The sequence below is a fragment of the Diospyros lotus genome, chromosome 3 (assembly GCF_014633365.1).
Source record: "Diospyros lotus cultivar Yz01 chromosome 3, ASM1463336v1, whole genome shotgun sequence".
In the NCBI taxonomy this organism is placed as follows: domain Eukaryota; kingdom Viridiplantae; phylum Streptophyta; class Magnoliopsida; order Ericales; family Ebenaceae; genus Diospyros; species Diospyros lotus.
In genome coordinates, this window is record NC_068340.1 from 39,498,355 (window position 1) to 39,525,767 (window position 27,413).

Consider the following 27,413-nt stretch of genomic DNA (forward strand, 5'->3'; position numbering starts at 1 on the left):
TATTATTTTAGATAATAATTAAATATTAATTATTATACCCTATCCTTCGATGAAAGATAAAATTTTTCAAAAAAATATGTATTCTTTGTGAAGAGAAAATTAAAAGAAAAGTTAATGAAACTTCTCTTGAACAACTATTATCTCTCTCGTCTCACTCGTTAAATTATTTTTTAAAGCTTGATAGCTATTTTACTCTAAAAAACAAAGACGTGAATTTTCTTGAACAACGATAAATTTTCATTATACAAATAGGTGACTAGTTATACTCCAACACTCATTTAATCATCTTGTTCTCTACTTGGTTATGCCTTACCTTGAACTATCTTGAAACAAATTTTACTTATTGTATTTTAACAACGTTAATAAATATATTTGAATTTTACAAAAAATACAACTTTTTGATTAATTAAATAATTTAAAATATAATACATTTTACCTATTGTCTTTGAAACGATGGTTAGTATTACCCTGAATACCTGTTATGGTAACTATAATACAAAAATAAAAATCTTATAAATTATATGTAATATAAATTTAATAAAAATATAAACATCTATTATATTATGATAAGATTTAAATATTAAGTCACTTAAAAAAAAATTAATTTAGATATTTTGGATTAATCAGAAGATAATTGAAGATACTTCCAAAATTTTAACGTGGAGTTGGTATCAACAACAGAGAATCAAATTTTGCTCAGGTGCCATACAACGTTACAACTCATTCGTCCACCTTTACGTATTACAACTTGGCATCAGTATTCTAGTGGACATCCAAAGCAAGGATAAACCCCAAATGGTTCGGCTGTGTCCTAGTATATACACTGAAGATGCTGAAACATGAAGGTCCCAATTAAGGCCAGAAGCAAGCGTCCTAAGAACTTCCAACTCCCTTCCAAACACAACCAAAAACCACCACCTAGAGTTCAACATGTCTTAAAGTAGCAGATGGCCAGATCTTCAGCTTTTGCACAAACATCAGTGTCTGAGGTGAGCCTGTAGCAAAATGAAATAAGAAATTAGTAGGAAGGAAGGAGATGATCTACCAATATCTAAAGAAGATCAACTGCAGGGAATAGAAGTTTCGACCTGCTTAATTAGAAAGATGAGGGGCCGACTGAAGTGTATCCAGCGGCTTTTAACTCCTTGAGAGTGCTAGCTAACCAGTCGAGGCCCTCGTAAAGGCCATCTCCTTTAAGAGCGCATGTCCCTTGTATGTGCCATTTTCGGTTCTTAAGATCGTAAAGCCCCAGTCCTTCACACACTTCCATTGGTGTCATTGCCCCTCTCTGAATAACAAGGAAATCATTAATAGACCACTTTGGACCTGGCTGCTTGTCATCCTATTGAACAATAACCATGAGCAGGTAGCATGAAAGAAAATAGTACTATACAAGTTTAATGAGTACAGGCAGTTATGTATAATGTTCTCAGCAAAGAATTCAGAAACCTACAGCATGAAGCTCTTGCAAAAATCATCATTTCATATTCAACAAGAGACGCTGTGAGATCCATCATATGGATCCTTGAAGCAAAAAGCAAGAAGCAACTGTTTAGTTGTCCTTACTCTCAAGAAGTAACTAACCTATATGTTTTCACTAAGCTCCAAGAACCATACCACATTGTATTCAATCAAATGTTAGTAAAAGTTGGCAAAATCAGTCTATACAGTAACGTTTAGCAGAGAAATGGAAGATAAGGATATGCACTCTTTTTCAAAATCAAGCATAGTGGTGTAAGAATCCAAATTATTGAAGAGAGAGAGAGAGAGAAGGGGGGGCGGGGGGGAGAGATGGAGAATTTTGTCGACTCTCATTTGGAAGGAAAGTTGAAGCAGAGATTAATACAAGAAATGTGTGCACATACTTTATAGAAAGATATCTGGAGTACTATGATAATTATTTACTGGAGGTAGTCTCTGGTGAGGTCAAAATCCTAGGCATCTTGGAATAATTTATTTGTGACTTGTCTCTAGTTGACTGGTTATAAAACAAGTGGTACAAAACTAAAAAAATTTAGGAGAGAAACTAAATCTCTGCCCTTTCATCCATTTTAATTTTGATCCTAGGGATAAATTAAAATGTTTTATTGGTTCCAACAAGGTGAGTTCAGCCACTTTTGATACAGATCTCTCTTATATAAAGGACAAGACCTTTTTTTAACTTTAAATTCCCTATGAGATTCTTCTCAACAATAAAGATGTTTTGCAGTTTTTTTTTTTTTTTTGTGGTATATTCATATCAAAGGGAAGGACACATATATAAAATCAGAGCACAAATGATTATGACCATTATAGATGCATACATAGGACTTGAGTACATTAAATGGAAAAATAAATTCTAACCTTTGAATATCTGCTATTCAAAGCAGAAGGAAGATAAACAGGACAATGAGTAATGCATTTAATACAATGTCAAATGCTAGATATAAATGCTATATCAAGGCACTCATATTCAGTGGATGATTAATACGTAAACCATGCACTAGTATTCCATTTATCATAAATAAGAATGTGATACTGATTCAACACAAAAACAAAATAAGACCATAAGTTCAGCACAGAGCAAGGAGAAACAAAACATGACAAAATAACATATGATATTTACAGAGCAGGATGAAGAAAAAGGACTGGGAAAAGCTTAATTGCATTGAGTATAAAGACATAGTTATACTACAATAGCAAAATATCTTCATGGTTGAATTAAAACTACTATTTCTCCAACCTCTCTATTATTCTCCAATTTGGGAATGGGAAAGAATTGGTATCAAAGTCTGTCTTAGTCCTGAGGATGCCCGTACAACTCATAATTCTAAATTTCATTTTTAGCCAATACATATCACCTTTGGATTTATATTTGAAACCAGTCCAAAGCCTGAATTAAGGAGGAGAGTAGCGTTAGGTAGTCGACAGCCAATGTAAAACTTGTTGGATCAAATATCATGAATTCTAGTCAAATGAGAAAATTGTTGGTGCATACCCCTCTTGAAGATGCATTGTAATATTATAGTATAGTGTTAGTTCCTCGCATTTTCATGAACAGATGTGAGTAAAGAAGTTAGTCAAAGATCATAGATTAAGGATTAGATCTTGAGATATCAGGATTTTGACAAGAAAATCTATGGAAGTGGTGGTTGTGATGATTAGGAGAAAAATTAATATTACGTGACTCAAAGAGATGACATGGGTTGGAGAGAGAAGGCTAAAATGTTGATAGAATACAATGTGCATATCAACCCCTGTTGTATATAATGTTGACAGACTATGGCTATAGATAGAAATGATTGGTGAGCTAGATTTCATGTAGCAAACCCCACCTAGTAGAATTAAGGCTTGATACGTTGTTATCAAGCCATGTTGTATATAATGTTGATAGACTATGGCTAATAGAAATGATTGGTGAGCCAGATTTCGTGTAGCAAACCCCACCTAATAGAATTAAGGTTTGATGTGTTGTTATTATTGTTGCTATAATCCAGTTGTTAACACGAGAAAACAAAAAAATATTAAAATAAACAACAAATTTTTAAGCAAAAATGACTAAACATCAAGCATAAAAATTAATTTCGTCCATATAATTAAGTTCTTTGGAGATGGTGTTTTTTTTTTGGGGGGGGGGGGGGCAGGGTATTTTGAAGGTTGTGTTTCGATCTCCTGAGTTCAAACCATTCCAAGCATGGACAACTGTTCTGCTTTCTCCTTAGAAGGGTCTAAATACACACACGTAATCTTTTGGTTCATAAACAAGTAGAGATAACAATCTGGAAATACTAATGAGCAAAAGAAATTCTGGAAATGCTAATGCAACATACCAAATCTTGCTTGTTAGCAAACACCAGGATAACACTGTTAAGCATAAATGGATCTCTTATGATTGCCTGAAAGAAGAAAAAAAGGAGTGAATTATTATGCTCATTGGATCCCTGAGGCAAAAACTATTTAGAATATATCACCTGAAACTCTTCTTTTGCTTTTTCAATTCTCTCTCGGTCCAAAGAGTCAACAACATAAATCTGACAATATTGAAGACGGAACACATTAACATATGCAAGCTGATACTTATTGTATCTAAGATTAGAAGAGTTTTGTTACGAAGGGGTGTAAAATTTTCAATAATAACACTCAAAATTAATAGCATAACCCTTGACATTGTGACAAGGCTACTGGAACACAAACCAATATGTATAACTTCATAAAAAAAGGGTTGTTATCTGTTGATTCAACAATGGGGAACCAGGAAAGAAAAGCCAGAGAGAATATCAGCAATATACCACTGAAAACTAAATCCTTACCAGTCCATCTGTGTTATTGAAGTAATGCCGCCATAGCGGCCTTAATTTCTCTTGCCCTCCTACATCCCACACAGTGAATATCACATTCTTATACTGCACTTTCTCCACATTGAAACCTACACAAGAGAAGAAACAAAAGTAAGTGCAACTTATATTTCAGGTCTTCCTCAAGCACACTGGTGCAGACAATGCACAAGAAAAGGGACAATAATCACACCCCCTCTGTGCAGAAGAAAACTCGTATTGACCAAGATCCTCTTATCTTTCATAGCTGTACTCTTTTAATAAATAGGCATGGGAACTCTAACTAAAAAATGTGACTATAACTAAAAATGGGAACTAGAGACTGAAAAATTTTAGCATGCTTAAGCAACTGGTAGAGTTGGGCAACCAAAGGCAGAAGTCCAACAACAGAGGACCAAAAAGTATATGGATAACTACATTCCCAAAAACATATTTATCACAAAGTTCTGTGGTGTTTCACAATCTACATGCCGCAGCAGTGTCAGTTTGACCAATCATTGGAAGACATCATGCTCAAAATCCCTTGTTTAAAGATATTGTCTCCAAGAAAGTGGCCCAAGACCAAGATAGGCCCAAGAGGAAGAAGCCCAAAAAGAGAAGCCTGGAAGGCCTTTCCGACAAAATTGTCCCTGGAAAACTCTCCCAGAGGCCTCTCCCGAGTGCCCCCTAGGAGACCCCCTAAGAACCCTCTCCCGGGAACAAAAATATGTCAAACCCACCTCCGATGTCTCTGCCTGAAAATCTGAAACAGATGATCCGAAAGACGTGGATGCTCTTCCACCTGTTAACTTCGACCTCTATAAAAAAGAGGTGATTCCTCCAAACAAGGCAGGACAAAAACTCTACTCATACTACAATCTTCTTATTTTTCTACACTCTATCGTGGAGACTAACTTAAGCAACGAAGGGCTTGCAAGGAAGACACTCCAGGCTATCACTTCCTTTTTCGCAAGTCTCTCAAAGACTCAAGGCTCATGACAGACACTCACCCGTAGCTACAAATTTACTGTTGCATTTAGGCAACAACAAAAGAGTTTCAAGCAACATTACTCGAGCACGGGCCAATTACAGAGTCTTGTCCTTTAATATTCTTTCCTAAAGGAATAAAAGGACATACAATTCCATTATGTTACATGATACATAAGAAGCTAGACCTCTAGAGAACTGTAGATATTCTTTTTCTCATATTTTCCAACCAGTTAACTTTCAGCAAAAACTGTACATTTTTGCTTGATGAGCCTCGCGATAAGTAACCTTTATATATGGTATAAGTAAATCAGGTAGGTTGAACACCATGGCAACCTGTACAACAACTCAAAATCGTAGTAAAAGCTTTCTTGTAGTCCAGTGACATACCAATTGTTGGAACAGTTGATAAAACTTCTCCAATGTGCAGTTTGTACAAGATGGTTGTTTTACCAGCAGCATCCAGGCCAAGCATTACAACCTAAATCAGTTAAGATATTGATCACAATCACAAGAGCCCACACGCACTTAAGTAGCAATATATAGTAGTGCATACCAGAATATCAATGTCAAATCAGCTTAAAATATGCTGCACGTGTAAATGGGTGCTAATCAACAATGATGATACTGAAAATGAGAATAAAGAGGATAAAGCAATAAATAAATGTGCATGACAGAGACAAGCCAAATGCAAAATTTGAAGGTCTCCACATTTTTTTGGTTTGAGGACAAAACAAAATGTCTTTTTCTCACAAGTTATTTGATAAAAGCATTAGATGAACAATTATGGTTCCTCGCTGTCAACGAGTAAAGGATTAAGCAATGGGTTGAGATAAGGGGATAAGAAGTTGAACATATTTCTGAAGATAAGTCAAGATTATACTATTTTTTATCTCATATGTAAATCTGTAAAATATAGAGATAATGTTGTAATCTAGTCCTATTAATTAGGGTTGTAATCTTTTCCTAGTTTTTAGGAGAATTATTAGGATGTCTCTTGTATATATAGCCGGCACCATACATGAGATGAATACAAGTTTTCTATTCTTCCTAAAACTCTCTTTTAACATGGTATCAGAGCCAACCATCTAAAGGGCCTTTTTTCTTGGCCTTCATTGTTGGTTTTTTTTTTTTTTTTTCACTCTGACAGTCAGTGCCATTCCGGCCTTCTTTCTATTCCGTTTTTTTCTTTCTGAATGATTGCAGCCAGTTTTGGCCCCCTTTCTTTACCCGATAAGTGTTTCCAAGATCTTCCTAAGATGTCTACCGTCTCCAACAACAATCCTATACCAGAAGGAGTTGAAACGAGCAACTCTTAAGAAGTTCCATTCTCTGGAACCAGCACTACAAGCAGTGGGGGAGAATTACAAAATCTCCAGGCAGCCTACCGGTTGAATGAAAGAAACTACCTAAAGTGGTCTTAGCTTATCCGAACCTTTCTCAAGGGAAAAGGGAAGATGAGCCACCTCTTAGGAACAGGTCCCAAGGAAGGAGATCCCATGTTTGTTGCACGGGGTGAGGATGAATCCTTAGTGATGTCTTGGCTATGAAATTCAATGGTATCAGAGATAAGTGATACCGTGATATTCTTAACAACTGCTAAAGATACTTGGGAGGCTATCAACCTCACCTATTCTAAGGTGAAAGATGCAGCACAGATCTATGAGGTTCGGACTAAGATTGCAACAACTAAACAAGGGGTAAGATCTATCATTGAATACTCTAATGTGCTGCAAACTCTATGGCAAGAATTGGACCATTATCAATGCTTAAAGATGAAATGCAGTGAAGATGCAGCCTTACATAAAAGATTTGTGGAGAGAGAGAACCTACGATTTCTTGGCTAGTCTTAATATGGAGTTTGATGCAGTAAGAGTTCAAATACTTGGTAAAGAGGAGTTACCTTCCCTAAATAAGGTAATCTCTCTACTTCGGGCTAAAGAAGGGCGAAGAGGAGTAATGCTGGACACTGTCCCAATGGAAAGATCAACATTAGTGGCATTGAAGGGTCCTAAAGAAGAAAAGAAGACTGTCGGGGATAAGGCTGCAGGCGATAAAGATCCTCAAGACTCTCTATGGTGTACTTTTTGCAAAAAACCAAGGCATATGATAGAGACATGCTGGAAGCTACATGGGAAACCATCTAAAGGAGGACAGCTGGGAGGCCAAAATCAAGCCTATATGGCCAGCAGCCAACATCAAGGAGAGCAAAAACTAGCAGAACACAAGAACAGGGAGATGGTTTGGAGTTTAACCGGACATAAATTGAGAAGTTAAGGAATTTTCTAAACTCCCTTGACAAGAAAGAAAAAGGTACATGTTCTCTTGCACTTACAGGTATGTCCTCTCATTCTCTTACCCTACATGCTTCGGGAATAACTCAATCTAACTCTTGGATCCTTGATTCTGGGGCAACGGATCATATGACCCATTTACCCCATTATTTCATTACCTATAGCCCTTGTTCAAGTTCTAGAAAGATAACCTTGGCTGATGGGTCCTTAACCACTGTTGTTGGCCAAGGAGACATTATTCTTAATAAACATCTTACTCTTAAGGATGTTCTCCATGTCCCTAAACTATTCACCAACCTTATTTCCATTCAAAAACTGGTCCTAGACAATAATTGCAGTGCCAACTTCTCCTCCACCTTTTGTAAAATTCAGGAACAAGAGTCGAAGAAGATGATTGGGCTTGCTAAAGCAAGGGCTGGCCTATACTACCTTGATGGATCAAGTGGGCAGGAAAACAAGGGCAAGGTGAACCTTGTGTCTTGTTTGGTGCAATCCAATAAAAACCAGATTTGGTTACATCACCATCGTCTTGGTCATCCTTCATTTTCTACCCTTAAAGTCATGTTTCCAGCTTTATTTAGGAGTGTTGATATTAGAGATTTTCATTGCTCTATTTGCGAATTTGCTAAACACAAAAGGGTGACTTATTCTACATCTCATAAAAGAACTTCTCTTCCGTTCACTCTTATTTATAGTGATGTTTGGGGCCCTGCACCTGTTCCCAATATTTCTGGGGCACAGTGGTTCATAACATTTGTAAATGATTGTACTAGGGTAATGTAGTTGTTTCTTATGAAAAATAAATTTGAAGTAAGCAATATTTTTCCTAGCTTCTATAATATGATTAGTACTCAATTTGGAGTGCCAATCAAGAGGCTAAGATCTGATAATGCCAAAGATTTTTTCAACCATTCCTTCACACAATTTTGTCAACAAAAAGGGATCATCGATGAATCATCTTGTCCATATACCCCTCAATAAAATGGAGTAGCCGAGAGAAAAAAATGGACATCTATTGGCTGTGACTAGGGCACTACTTTCCCACCGTAATGTTCTAAAAAATTATTGGGGAGAAGCTGTTTTGACTGCCACTACTCTCATCTAGACTGTCTTCACAAAATCTCGAGTCCTATAGCCCTATTCAACTCTTAAACAAACATTTTCCTGAAACTCACATCTCTAGTCATTGGAAACCAAAGATTTTTGAGTGTGTCTCCTTTGTGCATGTTCATAATCCTTATAGAGGCAAACTAGACCCTAGAGCTCTCAAGTGCATCTTTGTGGGTTATTCCTCCACCCAAAAAGGCTATAGGTGTTGTCACCCTCCTTCTAAGAAATTCCTAGTCTCAACTGATGTCACCTTTGTGGAAAATTCTCCTTATTTTGATCAATCTTCTGATCACCAAATCATTTTTGATAGGAAGCCATATGTGTGTCTCCCTAATCTAGAATTTCCACCTTATTCTACACCTCCTTTGGATCTGGTTCACACAGAGACTGCATCAAACAAGATTCTAGAGGAGACCCACCCAAGTATTCCTCCTCTCAAGGTCTACTCCAGGAGGTAGACGCTGGCTCCTAGCCCTATGCACAACCAGGAATCTAATTCCTCTCCTAAACTTGCCAGCACTACCAGACCTCTTGTCAGTCCAGTAGGTACACATTTTTTTTATTCTTCTACATCTACGACAAAACCCATTGAAGCTAAGAGTGACCTTGCATTTCCCCCTAGTGACACCTTGAATGGACTTATCGCCCTTAGAAAGGGAACCAAGACCTGTACCCAGCACCCTTTACACCTGGTCTTCTCCTATGCCAAACTATCTACCTCCCACAAAGCCTTCCTAACCAGCCTTCATACTATTCCCCTCCCCACCATTTTTCTGAAGTTGTAAGGGATGAGAACTAGCGAAATGCTATGGAAGTCAAGATGGCAGCCTTGGAAAAAAATAAAACATGGGAGCTAGTTCAATTACCAAAAGGAAAACAACTGGTAGGATGCAAGTGGGTGTACACCATTAAGTACAAATTAGATGGGACCCTAGATTGGTATAAAGCAAGGCTAGTGGCCAAGGGATACACTCAAGTCTATAGCATTGACTACCTAGACACTTTTGCTCATGTTGCAAAGCTAAATACAGTCTGAGTTCTCTTGTCTCTAGCTGCTACCTTAGGCTGGCCACTACTTCAATGTGATGTAAAAAAATGCCTTCTTACATGGGGACCTAGAAGAGGAAGTTTACATGGACCTACCACCTGGTTATAGTCCCACAACCCGAGGGCAGTTTGTGTGTCGATTAAAGAAAGCTTTATATGGCCTTAAACAATCTCCTAGAGCTTGGTTTGGCCGATTTGCTCATGTGATGCTCACTTTAGGGTATAAACAAAGTCAAGGAGGCCATACCCCCTTCATTATCACTCGGCCACAGGGGGAGTAACGGTATTACTTGTATATTTGGATGATATTGTTGTGACCAGAAATGATGAAAAATGTATGAGTAAACTCAAAGAATGCCTAATCAAGGAGTTTGAAATTAAGGAATTGGGACGATTAAAGTATTTCTCAAGCATAGAAGTTGCACACTCACAAGAAGGCATCTTTATCTCTCAACAAAAGTATGTTGTGGACTTGCTAACATAAACTGGATTGCTAGGGTGTAAGGCTGCTAAAACTCCAATTGACCCCAACCACAAGTTAGGGGAAGTTCCTGGGGATAAAGGGGCCTACCAAAGGCTAATAGGAAAGCTAATTTACCTAGCCCACACTCGGCTAGATATCACATATGCAGTGGGTGTGGTTAGCCAATTCATGCACAACCCAAAAGAATCTCACATAAGGACAGTCTATAGAATCCTACATTATTTGAAAGGAACACCGGGAAAAATAATTATGTTTAAAAAGGGACAAGGAATGACACTTGAAGCTTATACTAATGCAGATTATGCAAGATCAGTGGTGGACAGAAGATCTACATCCGATTATTGTACTTTCCTAGGGGGCAATCTTGTAACTTGGAGAAGCAAGAAACAAAGTGTGGTGGCCCGGTCAAGTATAGAGACAAGATTCAGATCTATGGCTCTAGGAGTTTGTGAGTTGCTCTGGCTAAAAATTATACTATATGACTTGAAGATTGCCTTGGTGACACCTATGAGACTCTATTGTGACAACAAGTCGGTGATAAGCGTTGCCCACAACCCAGTCCAACATGATAGAACCAAGCATATTGAAATAGACAGACATTTTATTAAAAAAAGCTTGACAGTGGTTTAATTTGTACTCCATATATATCATTTCATGAACAATTTGTAGATGTCCTCACTAAAGGATTGCCTACAACAGTATTTCAGAAGATGACCAGCAAGCTTGAAATGGATGATATCCATTCTTAATCTTGAAGGGGAGTGTTAACGAGTAAAGGATTAAGCAATGGGTTGAGATAAGGGGATAAGAAGCCGAAGATATTTCTGAAGATAAGTCAAGATTATACTATTTTTTATCTCATATGTAAATCTGTAAAATATAGAGATAATGTTGTAATCTAGTCCTATTAATTAAGGTTGTAATTTTTTCCTAGTTTTTAGGAGAATTATTAGGATGTCTCTTGTATATATAGGCGACAGCATACATGAGATGAATACAAGTTTTCTATTCTTCCTAAAACTCTTTTTAAACACTCGCGATGAAGAATATTTTGTACCATTTCTATGATACCATAGAAGCATTCATGTGATACAAAAATTTATTGAAAACCTAAAATTCAAGTATTTCTAGTGAAACATGTTGAAACTCCTAAAACACTACTCAATATTTGGAAATAGTGACTTGTTCAGGCAATGTGAGGAATATGTAACTCCTATCATTTTTATTCTTTTTTATTCATACCCATATGTTTGGGGAAAATCATAATATAGATCTTACGAAGTTTGAGTAAATGTAAAGTAGAGGAGTGATTTGAACAACTTAAGCATCACTTAGTTTCTTTCTTTGTTATTACATGCAGCTACCCTTTTTTTTGTATATAAAAACATAATCAGATGTCTCTTTTATTGTCCAACACGAGCACAGTCTACCTTTTCTTTGAACACCATTCAGCTACTAAAGAAGTAAAACCTGTGACTCAAGCTTATGTCCCACATATTTGAAACATTGTAATATTTGTTTACAATCTATAATGCAATTATTTTATTTTTGTAGATTTTATTTTTCCTGTGACCTTTTAGGCACATTTACACTAGATACCCTCACACCCTTAAAAAGTTCCATTGGCGTTGAGCTCACAAATAGTTGAACAACTTTGTAATCAACAACAAGAACAAGTAGTTGCTACGACTGTAGATTCTTTAAGCAGGTAAATAAGACGAGTAATAGAATGAGTGCCTTATTGCCCGAAAAGATAATCGACAAAAAAGAAAAAGACAACCCTACAAAAGAAAATTATGGCAGAATTCTTATTATAACAACTAAACAGAAACCAACTTGGAAACGATCCATAATCAACTGAAACGAAAGGCTGAAGAAATAGAATATATGTACCCTCATCTCGGAATTGCCGAAGAAGGCGTCGAAGAGCTTTCGGAAGACTTGTCCCATACGGCGAGTTCCGATCAGTGATTCCTTCACTGGCTCTCTCTGTTCCAAAGAATGAGATTAAATTCGAAAAAACGTCGAAAATCCGAACCGCGAATGAAGAGAAGCTTTCTAAATCGCGAATTGAAGATGCCGCTAACTGCAAAGAATTCGACGATCTGAGACTGGTCAGCTTAAGTGGCGGGGCTGCGTTTGCTTTCGGTCCTGTGATTCTTCCCCAGGTCCCCTTTTGTGAAAGTTCAGATTTGTGGAAAATTCGAGTTTTGACCAGGTTTTCCACAAATGACATTTTTCCCCAATATAAAAAATTTGGGGTTAATTAAAATATAAAAAATTATAACTGAATATACTCTTATATTTAGGGCGATGCAATAGGTCAGTCAATTGTATAAGGGTTATTGGTTTGATTATCAATTTTTTGAGTCAAAATAACCGAATAAACCAAATCGATTAACATGTAAAACGACATCATTTGATTATTTATAAAACGATATTTTTTCATGAATAAACCTTAATTCTTATTACCTGTGTATTCCAAAGACTGAGCAAACGGGCGAGGTTTCACAATCACACATATCCAAGCATTCGATGAATCGAGAGAGAGATAGATAGAGAGAGAGAAAGAAAGAAAAAAAATCAATCATAATCGAGAGAAATCCTACCGTTGGTTCATCGCCATCAGTAAGCTCATTGCCTCATTTCATCATACTCCTAACCGAAATCTTAATCCTAAATCCTAATCGGTTACCGTTGGTTAGTTTCAATTTTTTCAACGATATCGACCCACACCACACCAACAACTGGGCTGACATACTTCATTCCCTTGTGTGTTTCAATGATCGACCCATGCCGACGATCGACATATGTTAGTTTCGATTTTATTTTTTTTATCTTAGGGTTTAGGGTTTCTCAAATTAGAGACTTTTAAATTACAAAAACATTGTTGTCTCAAAGGGGTCTATCGTTCTCTTTCTTGCTTCTTGTTGTTGCCATTATTCTTGATTGATGTTGCTGACTTGTTTGTTTAGGTTTTATTTTTTCGTTCAAATTTGTTTCGTGCTACTATTGTTGTTATCCAGATTGGTGCATTTTTTTAGTCTATATATTTTTAAAGCTGTATATGGGTTGGATCGAGTGGCTTAATGTTTTGATTATTCTATCATGTTTTAGGGTTTATGTCATACTTTGTTCTTTATTATAGTCTATATATTACCTCTCGTATGACTTTGTTTTCATTTGAATTTTAATTACAACCCTTTAATTTTAAAACCTTTTATGATTATGATTAATGGTCTTCTTCATGGAAGGAAATGGAGTTTATTCCATGCCTCCAGTTTTGGGTTCAATTTATCAATTTAAGTCTCCTTATGACTATGATTATGGGGTAGTTTGCTACTACTTTTATCTGTTTGACATTGAAATTATGGATGTGTATATAGAAGTGTAAACTTGCATGAGATATTTTTCACCTGAAATGCTATCTCAGACTTAAAGGCGTGGGACCTATTGATCTGGTATGTGATCATTTGTTATTGATTATGCCTTATGGAATTTGCTATTAATTCCTTGATTATGCATTCCTTGTTTTCAGATTTTGGTTTGGTCATTTTTCCTTTTTGTTATGTTTTTATATGGTCATAATATATTTGGTGTGTGTTTCTCTATCTTTTTTGTTGTGGTTCTATAAAAAATGGTCATTTTCTCATATTCTAGTGTTAGTACTAGGACATGGGTAGAATTTTAATTACAACCCCTTAATTTTTCTTTTTAATCAAAAGAGTGTAACTTAATCACAATAAAATATTTAAACTTACTCTTTAAATTACAATTGTACTAATTTTAGATGGCAAGAGAAGAAAACATCAGCCACACCACAAACATCCTTAGTATGGATGATAGTTCAAGGCTTACACCAATAGCACCAAGCCAATGTAGCCAACCAGAAGTTGATGGAGATGCAACATCACTTGGAAAGACAGAGAAAAACATAAGAGATATATTAGAAGTGTGAGATCATTTTACCAAGTTTACAAATTCAGAGAGTCAGATTAAAAGGAGATACAACTATTGCTCTAGGGAGTTCCACTATGATCCCAAAAAAATTGGGACCATGACTTTAAGGAATCATATGAGAACTTGTAAAAAACACTATCATATTATGGAAACCCGTCAAATGCAATTACACTTGCAAACAACTTCAATAAGAGGTGTGAGAGAAATTGAGAGTATAGGTGCATTGATTAGTTGGAAATTTGATCAAATCCTTACTAAAAAGGCTTTAGCTTGTATGGTGATACTAGATGAGCTGCCTTTCAAATTTATTAAGCGTAAAGGGTTTAAACAGTTCATTAATGGTATTTGTCCAAAAATTTTGATTCCTTTACACTAGATTATCTCTCGCGACTGTTTTGAGTTAATCAAATAAGAGAGGTTGAAATTGATTAATGAGTTAAAAAATTATTGTCAAAGAGTTTGCTTAACCATTGACACTTGGACCTTCATTCAAATGATGAATTATATGTGCTTAACGGCCCACTATATTAACAATAATTGGACCTTGAAGAAAAAAGTCTTAAAATTTTATCCAATATTTAGTCACAAGGGTAATGTCATTGTTGTAGCAATTGAGAAATGTCTAATGGGATGAAAACTCGATAGAATTTTTACTTTGACAATAGATAATGCTAGTTCAAATAATATTGTTGTGGGTAACTTAAAAAAAAAAAAAAAAAATGGGATGTTAACATTATGAATGGCCAATATATTTGCATATTAGGTGTGTACCTCATATAATAAATCTAACTGTGCAACATGGGTTGAAAGACCTATAACAAAAGTTAGGGATGCGGTTAGAAACATTAGACAATCCCCATCAAGACTAAGAAAATCCTTATGCCACCTTGTTGTTGGTGGTGGTAGTAATTGAAATAATGAGTTGCAACAAGTTATTACTATTGATGGGAGACCTAAGCCAAAGGATTAGACAAATGTCATAATATTTGTTAGTATTGTAACAATTTTATGAGCTTACTTTGCAGGTTTTGAGTTCCTCATATGTCACCTCTGTAATACTCGAAAAATTTGGGTTAATTAAAAAGAATCAATTTATTTGAGAAATGGAATTTCAGAGAAAATTGGTATCTGAATAGCCCGAAAAATTGACCAAGTCGACTACCGAGAGTGCCCTGGAGACGAGATGCCAAAGAAAAATGATGTGGCATTATCAAGCACCCCGAGATAGGATTTATGGTGTTGAAAGAAATTGAATCGGGAACAGTTTTCAGTATAGCAAAAATGCAGCTGCCAATTAGGCTGCAATACTGAATTTTTGTAGACGACTTCCCGAAAGTCAAAAGAAGCTTGATGGGGCTTCGATTTTTCATAAGGAACAACCCTTCAGTGGTTTCAGGAAGAAACAAAGAGGTTTAGGGCCAAAATAAAGATTCGGCCTAAGTGCAGTTTTTCGAAATTGCTAGAGGGAGGCCGAAACGATATTTTTTCAGAATGCTCAAGGCTCAAATGAATGTTTTAGGACTTGAGGGACTCAATGGAAATATTGAAAAGTTCAGGAGTTAAGTGAAATGGGCTAAAGTGATAATAGCCAAAACTTGGAGGGGCCAAAGTGCAAAAATAGCAAAGTTTGGCCATAGGATTCGATCAACCCATCGAAAGTCGTCGAACGACCAGCTGGAGCACCAGGGCTACACGAGCAATGGTTGGGGAGCAACTTTTGTAAAGGAATGTCTGACAAAAGCCATCGTGGTGGCCGAATTTTGAAGAAAAAACGGTCGAAAGTTGGCTGGATTTTGGTGCGCCTGCAACTTGCAATTGCTGTCGGATAAAGCTCGATCGAGGGCCATTTGAGGGAGGTCGAGACTCTAAGAGGCGTGGGTAGGTCGGCCAAAGGCATTTGAGGCATCAAAGATGCCTATAAATAGAGGTTTCATGAAGGCCGAAAATAGGGAGAAATGGAGCTTCAAATCAAGGGCTAAACGAACGAATTGGGCAATGAGAATAAGGGGCTTTTGTTGCCCATGAGAAGAGGAAGATTTCTGGAAAAAATGAGCCATTTTGGTTGAGGTTTGATGGTCGTTCGAGGGTCGCCGGAAAAGGGGGGCGGTCTGCCTGACCGAGCTTTCAAACGGCCGGTTGGCCGTGCTCCGGTTGTCATTTGAAGCCCAAAGTGGTGCCATTCGGATTGACTGGAGGTAGGCTTTCGAGTGGTGGAGCTATCTCATATCGCCGGCGTCGCCGTGGCCGGAGAAGACGACCGGCGCATACCAATCACGCGCCTCCTTCCATGCGCGCCCACTCGCCCTAGCATGTTGGGGCGCGTGCGGGTGCGTGTTATGCTATAAAATTAGGAAAAAATGCTTAAAAATAGAGAAAAATATTTTATGAAGGTCCGTGCAAAAAGTTTTGAAATTGGGATTCCCGATGTCTCGGTTTTATCATCAAAGAATCTCGTTTTGCGTGAAAACGCAATATCTGGGTAAATCTAGTATTTTTTCCTTGAATTTCATAGCTTATAATGAATTTTTGTGAAATTAGATTTGAGAAAATAGTTTCGAGGTATTTATTGAAATTTTCGGAAAGGAAAAATGAAAGAAAATGAAGGAAAAATGAAATAAATGGAATATTGAGGATATTTAGTGATTAAATATTATTTTATGATTGAGGTGATCGAGATGATGAGATTGGTGCAACTTTTGAGAGTTGGCACGAAAATCAAGGTGGTACACGCATATCGAGGCGATGCACGCTTTTCGAGAAAATGCAAGTTTATCTCAAAAGGTGAGTTGTTCTATCCTAAGTATGATTTGGTGAGTAATTTTATCCTAAACATGGTTTGTGAGTTATCCTATCCTATATGATGTTTATGAGATGGTTGTTTATATGCATGTTATTTATGAATGCAATATTAATTTTGTCATATTGCATGGAAAGTCGTGATATTTGCATGACACGATATTATTGTTATATTGATATTTGTGCATGGAAATGGGATGTCGCCCCCAGAGTGTAGCCGTAATTCCCCAAGGGCGTTGAGGGAATAATGTTAGGCTTATCCTACAGAAGTTCGGGATTTGCCTAGGATTCCTAGTCGGGCTTGCGGGCCAGGGAAGTTACACTAAAAGCAAATGTTGTTCATATTATTGCATCATGCATTCGTATATATGTTTTGGACCTTCACTAGAAGTTTCATCTTCTAATGGGTTATGCCCCTGGAACATTCCATGTTCCAGTTTTAGACTTGCAGTTAGGGCAAGGAGCAGGTTGAGATATGACGGCACGTGATGACGTAGCCGATGGATTTAGCGAGCTGACTCGGATATATTTTAGCTTATGCTTTATTGATGTTTAGCCTTGTTAGAATATTATGGAATCTCCATGTATTTATGTATTTCAATATTGAGGATATGATGTTAATTATGGTACGAATTCTTATATTATAAATAAAGTGATTTGATTATGTACCATATCAGGTTTCGATTATCGTTTTTGCATTTTTAATGATTTGTTGGGGGTTTTTGTTCGAGACTCGGTACTTCAGGTTTAAGTTATGTACCGAGAAAGAAAGAAAAAATGAATTATATATATTTTGGGCCCCAGCATAGTGACACGCTCGGTAAGAGAAAAGCAGGGTGTTACAACCTCTAACACATTTTTTCATAAGATTAGTACCATTCACTATCTCTTACATGAGTGGCATAAGGGTAACGATTTTGAATTAAGTGAAATTGCTGAAAAAATGAAAGAAAAAATTGATAAATATTGAGGGGATTCGAAAAAAATAAATCACCCACTTTACATTGTTGTGGTGTTTGATCTTATACACAAGTTAAAATTTATGGAGTATGAACTTCAAGAAATGTATCTGGGTGAAAAAGGGTTTGCTACAATTTTGTTCTTAAAAATATTGTATATGCTTTGTATGGAGAATATAAGAAAAAGTTGGCACCTTTAAGTGAAGCAGGAGAGCCTCTCAAGTATCTACTCCACCTGTTGTGGAAAATATCAAGAAAGAAAAATCTAGTAGACCAAACTTGTTTTAAAAAACATAAGTCAACTAGTAATAATTAGTCTACAAATGTGCCTTTAAAATGGGATAAGTATTTAAGTGAAGTGTGCGAGGAGAAAACTGATGACTTTGACATTGTGAATTGGTGGAAAGTTAATTGTCATTGGTTTCTTATTCTATCTTTTATGGCTCAGGATGTGTGGGCAATTCTATTTCTATTGTTACGTCCGAGTCTACTTTCAGCATTGGGGGTTGAGTATTTGATCCATTTAGGAGTTCTTTATCTCCTAAAATGGTTAAAAGTTTGATTTGTATGCAAGATTAGCTTCAGTCATCTACCATCCCAATGAGTATTGAATAAAATTTGGATCATGTTGAACAACTTTAAGAATGTAAACTCAATTTTATTTTATTTTTTTAAAAAACATTCCAGTACTTGTTACGTGCATAATTATTTAATTAATTTTACGTATTGTTTTTAAAATTAACAAAAGTTATCTTTGACAACCCGCACCTATAGATTTTTGAAGATCTTGTACATTTGTAAGTAAAAGAATTTGAGCCTTCCAGTATTTCAATATATGTTTATGTATTAAATGTATTACTTAATATATGTTTATTGTATTATTTTACAGATTCAAAATGAAGCATATACGCCATTTTAGTTCGGTCCCCCCCTACACACAAGTTGTTATATCATTTTAGTTCGGTCCAATCTCCCACCTCCATTTTTTGTCTTCTCTCTGCATTATATGAGGAAAGTAAGTAATATTGTATTTTTTACTCTGTTGTTGTAGCTGCTAAGAGAAAGAAATTTGGCCATGTAAACGAATAAGGCAGTAGATATGCAAGGATCATCCTCTTGTTTATTTTCTTTTTCATTATTTCTATTGTTTTTGTTCCTGTGAATTCACTCGGAAACAACCAAAGATCATAAATGCTAAAATATATTGGAGTAAGGCGATTGTAGTATCTTAGAGTTACGTATTTTTGATTTTGCCCCAACAGATTCAATTGATTGGATTGTAGTTCATCAGGTATGACTTCTTGATATATTTCTAGAACGCATATTTTTATCCTAAAAATGTATATGGCTGCATATGTAGTGTTACCTTGTGTTTGATGATGTTATTGTTGTCTTTATGTAGGTTTTCAAGGCTGCCACTCACTCGATGGGGGATCAGGTTCTACAACAACTATCTTATGTTTTATATAGATTTTCAAGTCAATTATTTTTCTATTTGTTAGTTGTGCAACGAAGATAGATGGTCTAACCTTTTGTTTTGCTCTCTTTCTACTAACAATCAATCTAATAGTGTGTTTGCTATGGAGGTTTCCCACGATAATAGAGCTATTACTATTGATGGCAAACGAATAATCTTACTTTCTGGTTCCATTCACTACCCGAGAAGTGAATTATTGTTTATAACTCTTTGTCTTATTGTTATTAATTTGCGTAACATAAACTTGAAAGAAACGGCCATGCATGCATGCAATACTTTTTTCAAGCTTATTAGTTCATTCAAATGTTAAGAGCTGTAAAATACTGTACAACAACTGTCATATCTATGTTGAAGCATAAATATTCAAATATCAAGAGAGACTACTCCTAGCCTTGCCACTAACTGTGTATCAGCATTACACAGTGAGTTGTTTGAGCTTGGTGCTTGTTATTTTTTGTAATACATGTTTTGAGGTTGGATATTAGTAATATGTTGTTTTGAGGATATAAATTCTATGTATTAGATGTTGCCAAAATGTTTTGGGAGTTGCTGAATGTTTCGCTATTGAGTTGGTGCTTGTTATTTTTTGTAATAGTTGTAACTTGTAAGCTGATAGCAATCATGTTGTTTTTGAATTTTGTTTTCCTGCTGGTTATGTCAGATTGGATTTTATTTTAATGATGATGTATTCACGTGGCATTTTTCTGTATCAATTTTACATGTGTATACAACATACATTTGTATTTGTATCCACTTTCATGTGTCAATTTATTTTGGTTTGTTGGTCTTTTAGACTTATGGAAGATAAGCTATGCATAATTGTTGAATTTTAGTTCTAATTACTTGTTTGGTTGTCTGAAACAAACCATATTGTTTAGTTCATTAGCTCATCTTCCTCTGGCTCTTTAGCTCATTATCTGCTTCTTGGATGTGTCGCATGTGTTCAATAGTGTTGTTTATGGTATTTGATAATACTTATATGTATGATTTTTATACCATTTTTTCGTAAGAAGAAATTACTAAGAAAGATAAGGTCATTATTAATTAATGAGTTTAAAGTTAGAGATAGCAACAAGAAGTTTCGGTTTATTGTATTTGAATTCGATTAGTTCCGTTTCTTCAGTTCGGTAGATCAATTATAGTTGGTTTTCAGTGATCAATTTCTTCAATTTTAGTTTGGTCGGTTATTGTGTTAATTGGTTCGGTTCAGTTTGATTTTTTGGTAAGATTTTCAGTTCAATTACCACAAATCTAAATTTGATTAGTTCTATTTCAATTATTTTGATTAGTGTAGCGGTTCGGTCGATTTGGTTCAATTAGTTAATTTCGGTTGATTCAGTGATTATAACCGAACAGATACCCCTACTTATATTCTCTTTTGCTAATGGTGTTAAATTTTTAATAAAATATAGATATATTTTAAATTTTTTATGAAAAAAATATTTTAACTTTGGCATATCCATGAAAATAACAAATTAAGGCAAAACTATTTTTATACTAGCACACCTTCTATTAACTATTGGCCGTTTATACTATAAATTTAAGGCTACGTTATGTTTGAGTTTTAATTTTTAGTTTTAAGTTTTAAATTTATTTTTAATTTTCTATTTAGATAGTTTATTTTAGAAAATAGAAAATGCATTACATTTTATCATTTTGAAAAATTATTTATCAAAAGAGAAAATTAGAAAACTCATTCTATTTGAAATTTTAAAAATAAATTTTAATAATATTTTATTCATTAAATTTGATTATTTAGTAAATTAAAACTATTTAATGTTAATATATTATTAAGAAATATATACATTATTTTAAAGTTGATAGATATTGCAACATTTTTTTCATTATAAAAATAAAATACGAATAAATAAATAAATTACCTCATACTTTCTATTTTTGGTTGAAAACTACTAAAATAACTTTTTATTATTTTGAGTTTTTTTATAATTTTTTTGTTATTTTTAAAAATAGCAAAATAAACGAGTTTTCACTATTTTAAAAAACTAAAAATTGAAAATCTAAAATTAATAAAGAGAATAGACCCTAAAAATTTATAATACTAGTCCAAATCTCTTATAATGGTCAATTTTTCAAAATTTATGCATAAAAAATTTGCTATCTAATAGATAATGACAAGAGGGCCAAACAACATGGCCCGTTTCTTTGGTTGAGTGAGGTAAATTTTTGTTCTATCATTATTTGTTATCTTGGCCAATTTATTTGGTCAACTACAAAAAGCCTCTAGTTTACTCTCCATTGTAATGTAAATTAAAGAAAAGCAAAATTTATATAATGCATTCCGCATTATGAGCATTTGCATAAATGATGACAATGATGGTCGAATTGTCTCTCTTTAGGTTACTAAAGTTTAATATAACAAACAATACATATTTACATGCAAAATATGATGGTTACATATTTAATTTAACAAATAATGCATAAATTACTAAAGTTTCTTGCATTTTCATATTAGTTAGATCAAGTCAATATTACTTCATTTTTAAACAAAAACATAAGTTTCTTTTCAATATCAAGCTCTCAGACATAAAGCTTGTCGCTTTATGCATCTTACAAAAATAAACTTTTAGTTTGCTTCTTTCTCTAAATAAAAAATAGAGTGTTAATGTTAGAACATCATGTTTGATGAGCTTAGAAAGGTATTAGAGGAAAAAGAAGGTATCAAAGACTCTATTATAGGATAAATAGGCTAAAGAAGGTGTTAAGAGGAAGATTCGTGATAATTTATAATATTTAGATCAATATTACATATGTTGTAATATCCTAAAAAAAAAAAATAATAATAATAATATAACCATAATCATAATAAATGAAATTAAATTAATTAAATTAATTAATTTGTTTAATAAGTGAGGCGGTGCGCGTGTGTTTAAGGAGTAAGCAAAGTGGCCAAATTTGATATTTTTATTTGTTTTTGTCTCATTGAAGCTTCTTGAAGCTTCTGGTCGAATGGAGAAACAGAGGAGAAAGGGAGGTGGCTGCGCTCGGCCAAGTGAGGGAGAGATCGAGAGGGAGAGGAAGAAAGTGAGAAAGAGAGATGGAATGAGGGAGAGAGAGTGGTGGCAGCCATGGAAGCTTCGAGTGAAGCTCGGCCATGGCAGCCGGGCAACTTACAGCAGCGACGAAGGTGGAGCAGCAGGCTCGCGACGGTCGGGGCGACGCGGTGGCGACAGGCGAGGGCGGGCGGTTGCAGCGGCAGCCGCGTGCGTGCGCTGGTGAGGCGGCCATGGCTGCGATGTTGAAGCTCGAGGCGCCGGTGGAAGCTTCAATGGCTGGCAACGATGGCCGGCTAATGGCGAGTGAGGACGACCGAGGAAGTCGTGCAAGCAGCAGCCAAAGGCTGCAGCGGCTGGAGCAGCGAGGGCCATCCATGGCAGGCGGCTGTGCGCAGGCGATTGCGCGAGGAGCAGGTGGCCGCGAGCTGGTGCGGTGCCATGGGGAAGAAGAAGAAAGAGCAGCAGTCGCGCGGAGAAGAAGAAGAAGAAGAAGGAAAAGGAAGAAGAAGAAGAAAAGTGCAGGAGCAGAGGGCGCGGTGAAGAAGACGATGAACAGTGCGCGCGCGAGAGAAGCCAGAGAAGAAGAAGAAGAAAAAGAAGAAAATAAAAGAAGAGGAAAAATATGAAAAATAAAGGGATTTTGGGATTTTTCGGCAAAGGAAATGATCAGGTACGTGGGTAAAAATTAGTAGAAGCATTACGTGTTTAAATTATAAATTTTTCGCGATTAAAATTAATTAATTTGGGTCCCGGTTGTGTTATTTGTTAGGAAATGATTTAATTTGTATCGGGAGCTCGAGTGAGGTCAGAATCAGCCGATTTCAGGCAAGATCCTAATCCTTTCCTCGTATTCTTTAATTCCCGTGAGAAACCCTGTGATTTCTCGTATTTTATACCCTCCCTTCATCTGTTTCGGCTCGTTTATTAATTATGGAATTTTGAGTTGTTGATTTAAATTTAATTTATTAAGCTGGCTTCGAGGATTTTATTAGCATGATTTAATTTAAAATAAATATGAGACTCATTGAGATTTTATTTGAGGTGTGCTTACGTGGGATTTTAAACGGCTAAATTAATTATATTACACAGTAGATTTATTTAATTAAAGCTGCGATTTTATTTATTACCAACAAACGTTTTACTTCGCAGCGGGAATGCAAGAAATGGAGGAAACGGCCGTGTAAAGGCAAGCTCTTAACCCTCTCTTCCTAATCTTTACTTCCCGTGAAAGACCCCATGATTTCCTGTACTTTATCCTCTCGCTTACTTTAATTCGGCACCTAACTTTATTTGTTAAATTATTATTCATTTGTTTTAATTTAAATCCGAGACTTCTAGAATTTTGTTTGTTGTGAGCTTATGGGGGTTTGTACCGCCCCCACTCCTTTCGGGAATGATGCTGAACCAATTTGGGGACTAGGTTCCTAGACATGAGGGTTTATTTACGATTTTATTGGGTTTACTTATAGTTTTTCTTAGATTTATTTATGGTTCGGTTAGAGCTATCGAGCAATGGGGCAGGGGTCGGTTGTTGGTGACGTTGGGGTAGACTATGGTACGGACCTGATGTGGACCGTCGGGTGGATACTCCTAGTCACTGGCCGTTGACCGGTGCCACACACTGCTGACTAGCTCTGCCGGTATGTGATTTACTGCATGATTAGATACCTTGTATTACTGTTCATGATTTGATATGCACATGGGTACGGGATGCATGTTGGGATATTCATTTATTGAGTATGCTTGGACACGGACATTCTAGATTCGTTAGGTTGCATCCAGCGCGGCATATGCATGGCGTGTGGTTTACTATGTGGGCGGAGCATAGCCTGATGCCTGGATGTATGGGCGCTTTGTATCACGTTGATGCTCACTACGCCATTGCATTTTTATGTGCATTGCATGGATACTGGTAGTATTTAGTTCTCGGACGGGAGTACCGTTCCGAGGGAGCCTATGGCTCGGTTGTCGGGAGTACCGACGGATACAGGTGACAGGAAATACCGGCCTGGGACAGCGCGCGCAGGTTTGTGGAGATATTTGTTGCCTTTCAGGGCAGCGACAGGTTGGTATAGGACTTGGGTGCCAAGTGTCTTATGTGGGCCCCAAGGACCTGTATGTGCTTTTATTTTGTTATGCTATTGAGCTGTTGTGTTGTAGTGTCTCATGGCTTGTGTGTACCTGGGGGTTTATTTTGGGGAGAGTTTTCTGGTTATGTTCAGCCTTCAGCCTTTCTTTCTTTATGCTTGTTGAGTCTCTCAACTCACCTTGCTTTCCATCATTCCAGGTAGTGGCGGCGTGAGCCATGGCAAGGGAGTCAGCTTTAACGGCAGAGTCGGTGTGGTGTACAGGCAGTCTCGTCAATCCCTATCCACTCTGATGTCTAAGTAGAATTTACTCTATTATTTCGTACTGTGCCAGGTGTTTTCTCAAGTCTTGTGTATGTCGGCACAGGAGTTTGTGTTTATTTATTTATCTTGTGACCGCTGTGTTAGCGGAGTACCCATAGTGCATGCATGTCTTAAGCTTTGCTTCCGCTGTTCTTATTTTTTGTGTATGCATGTCGGGGTGGTCTTTGTCTGGTGTCTCATTCTTTTCTCCTCCCGTAGGCGCTCCCGTTCGAGTAGTCCGGACAGCTAGGATATCCGGGCGAGGGTGCTTACATATGTTTCACCAATGAAATTTTTGATCAACTTTTGCAATGTGTAGTTGATGCCCTGACTCGCTCTATTACTACCAATAACACCAATGGCGTTTTTTTTTTTTATGAAAATAAAATCGACAACAACATAGTTATGAAAATATATAAGTGGAAGTTTTTTTTTTGTTGTCAATTATGATTATTAACAATGTTACTAATTATATTATATACTATCATTATAAAAGTTCATGTTAGGATAGTTATTGCAAGATGATCTCGCAACCCTTTCAACAATGGTGTTTAAACATCTAGTATACTCATTTGTTTCGTTAAATGTTACTTTTAATTACAAATATTTTTATAGAAAAATACGATTAGCATAGTAGCTTGTTCTAAGAATTATTTATATAAATTACTGTTAGATAATTGTAAGGAATAATTTTGACTTTGACAATAATAAATGTTGGTTCAGTATGACACTTATTGTGTGGGGGATATCAAAAAAGGAAAAAATATTATGTTTATTAGTGTTAAAAGCATTTAATAAGTATTTTGTTAATATTTTCTTATCGTAATGTAGATAAATTTTGAGAAGATATTTTATTTACTCATAAATATGTGAAAAGATCTTTATATATATAAAGGTAGAATAGTCTTGAAAAAAAAAATTCTCCCCCAAAACTTACATTAATGATTTGCAATTAATACTTATTGCATTAATAATTTGTATTTTGTAATTTACATTAATAATTTAAATCTTTCAATTGCTTTGAAATAATAAATAGTAATAAATTTTTTCTCAAAAACTTACATCAATTATTTGCATTTAGTACTTATTGTATTAATAATTTACATTTTGTAATTTGCATTAATAATTTAAATCTTTCAATTGTTTTGAAATAATATGTACTAATTATTGTAAAATTAATAATAAATTTTAAATACACGAGCTTTTCAATGCTAATCATAGGTTTTCCAATACATTATTATGTAAATATTAAATATTTAATTAATCCATCAATCAATCAAAAATAAATACTATTTCTGAGTAATATGAATAGACACTTAAACTATTAATTAAGTCACAGAAAATTATTCATTTATATAAAATTATATATTTATATAATATAATATAAATATTATATATTATATATAATATATAGTAGAATAGTATGCAAATATTTATTCTCTCAAAAAATCTGCCAAACTATTTTTTATATCTAAAATTTGTATTAAACTTGCATTAATTTTTCAATGCTATTAATTAATCAAAAATAAATATTTTTTGTTAGATCTTCTCAACAATTAATCCATCAATCAATCAAAAATAAATACTATTTGTAAGAAATATGAATAGACACTTAAAGTATTAACTAAGTTATAGAAAATTATCTATTAAATAAAATCTTATGTTTGTATAATATAATAATATATAGTATCTTTATATATATAAAAGTATGATAGTCTTAAAAAAAGAAATTTCCCCCCAAAACTTACATTAATGATTTGCAATTAATACTTATTGCATTAATAATTTACATTTTGTAATTTGTATTAATAATTTAAATCTTTCAATTGTTTTGAAATAATAAATAGTAATAAAATTCCCCCCAAAACTTGCATTAATGATTTGCATTTAATACTTACTGCATTAATAATTTATATTTTATAATTTGCATTAATAATTTAAATATTTCAATTGTTTTGAAATAATATGTACTAATTATTGTAAAATTAATAATGAATTTTAAATACACGAATTTTTTAATGCTAATAATGGATTTTTCAATACATTATTATGTAAATATTAGATATTTAATTAATCCGTCAATCAATAAAAAATAAATACTATTTATGAGGAATATGAATAGAGACTTAAGCTATTAATTAAGTCACAGAAAATTGTTCATTTATATAAAATTCTATCTTTATATATTATAATATAAATATTATTATATTATATATAATCTTTTTATATATATATATAAAAGTATGATAGTCTTGAAAAAATAAATTTTCTCCCAAAATTTACATTAATGATTTGCAATTAATACTTATTATATTAATAATTTGTATTTTGTAATTTACATTAATAAGTAGTAATAAATTTTTTTCCAAAAACTTGCATCAATGATTTGCATTTAGTATTTATTGCATTAATAATTTATATTTTATAATTTGCATTAATAATTTAAATCTTTCAATTGTTTTGAAATAATATGTACTACAACAACAATAACAACATATCCAACATTTATCCCACTATGTGGGGTCGGCTACATGAATTATAGACTTCCATGTATTTTTATCTTTTGTCATATCTTTATTGAGATCTATACACTTCATATCAAA

General features: G+C 34.8%; 1 protein-coding gene across 2 annotated transcripts; it reads right to left on the reverse strand.

Moving 5' to 3' along the window:
• Positions 1-665: 665 nt before the first annotated feature.
• LOC127797637 (uncharacterized) lies at positions 666-12,381 on the reverse strand. 2 transcript variants are annotated; one of them, XM_052330715.1, is made up of 8 exons: positions 12,108-12,381; positions 5,836-5,868; positions 5,670-5,760; positions 4,290-4,405; positions 3,951-4,010; positions 3,810-3,875; positions 1,089-1,288; positions 666-995 (listed from the first exon to the last, which is right to left on the reverse strand). In XM_052330715.1, the coding sequence occupies exons 3-7, from the start codon at positions 5,752-5,754 to the stop codon at positions 1,097-1,099; spliced, it is 519 nt and encodes a 172-aa protein (XP_052186675.1). In that variant the 5' UTR covers positions 5,755-5,760; positions 5,836-5,868; positions 12,108-12,381; the 3' UTR covers positions 666-995; positions 1,089-1,096. The 2 variants fall into 2 exon arrangements, with proteins under 2 accessions (XP_052186675.1, XP_052186674.1); XM_052330714.1 differs by lacking the exon at positions 5,836-5,868 and having other exon boundaries at positions 12,108-12,379.
• Between the last annotated feature and the right edge of the window lie 15,032 nt (positions 12,382-27,413).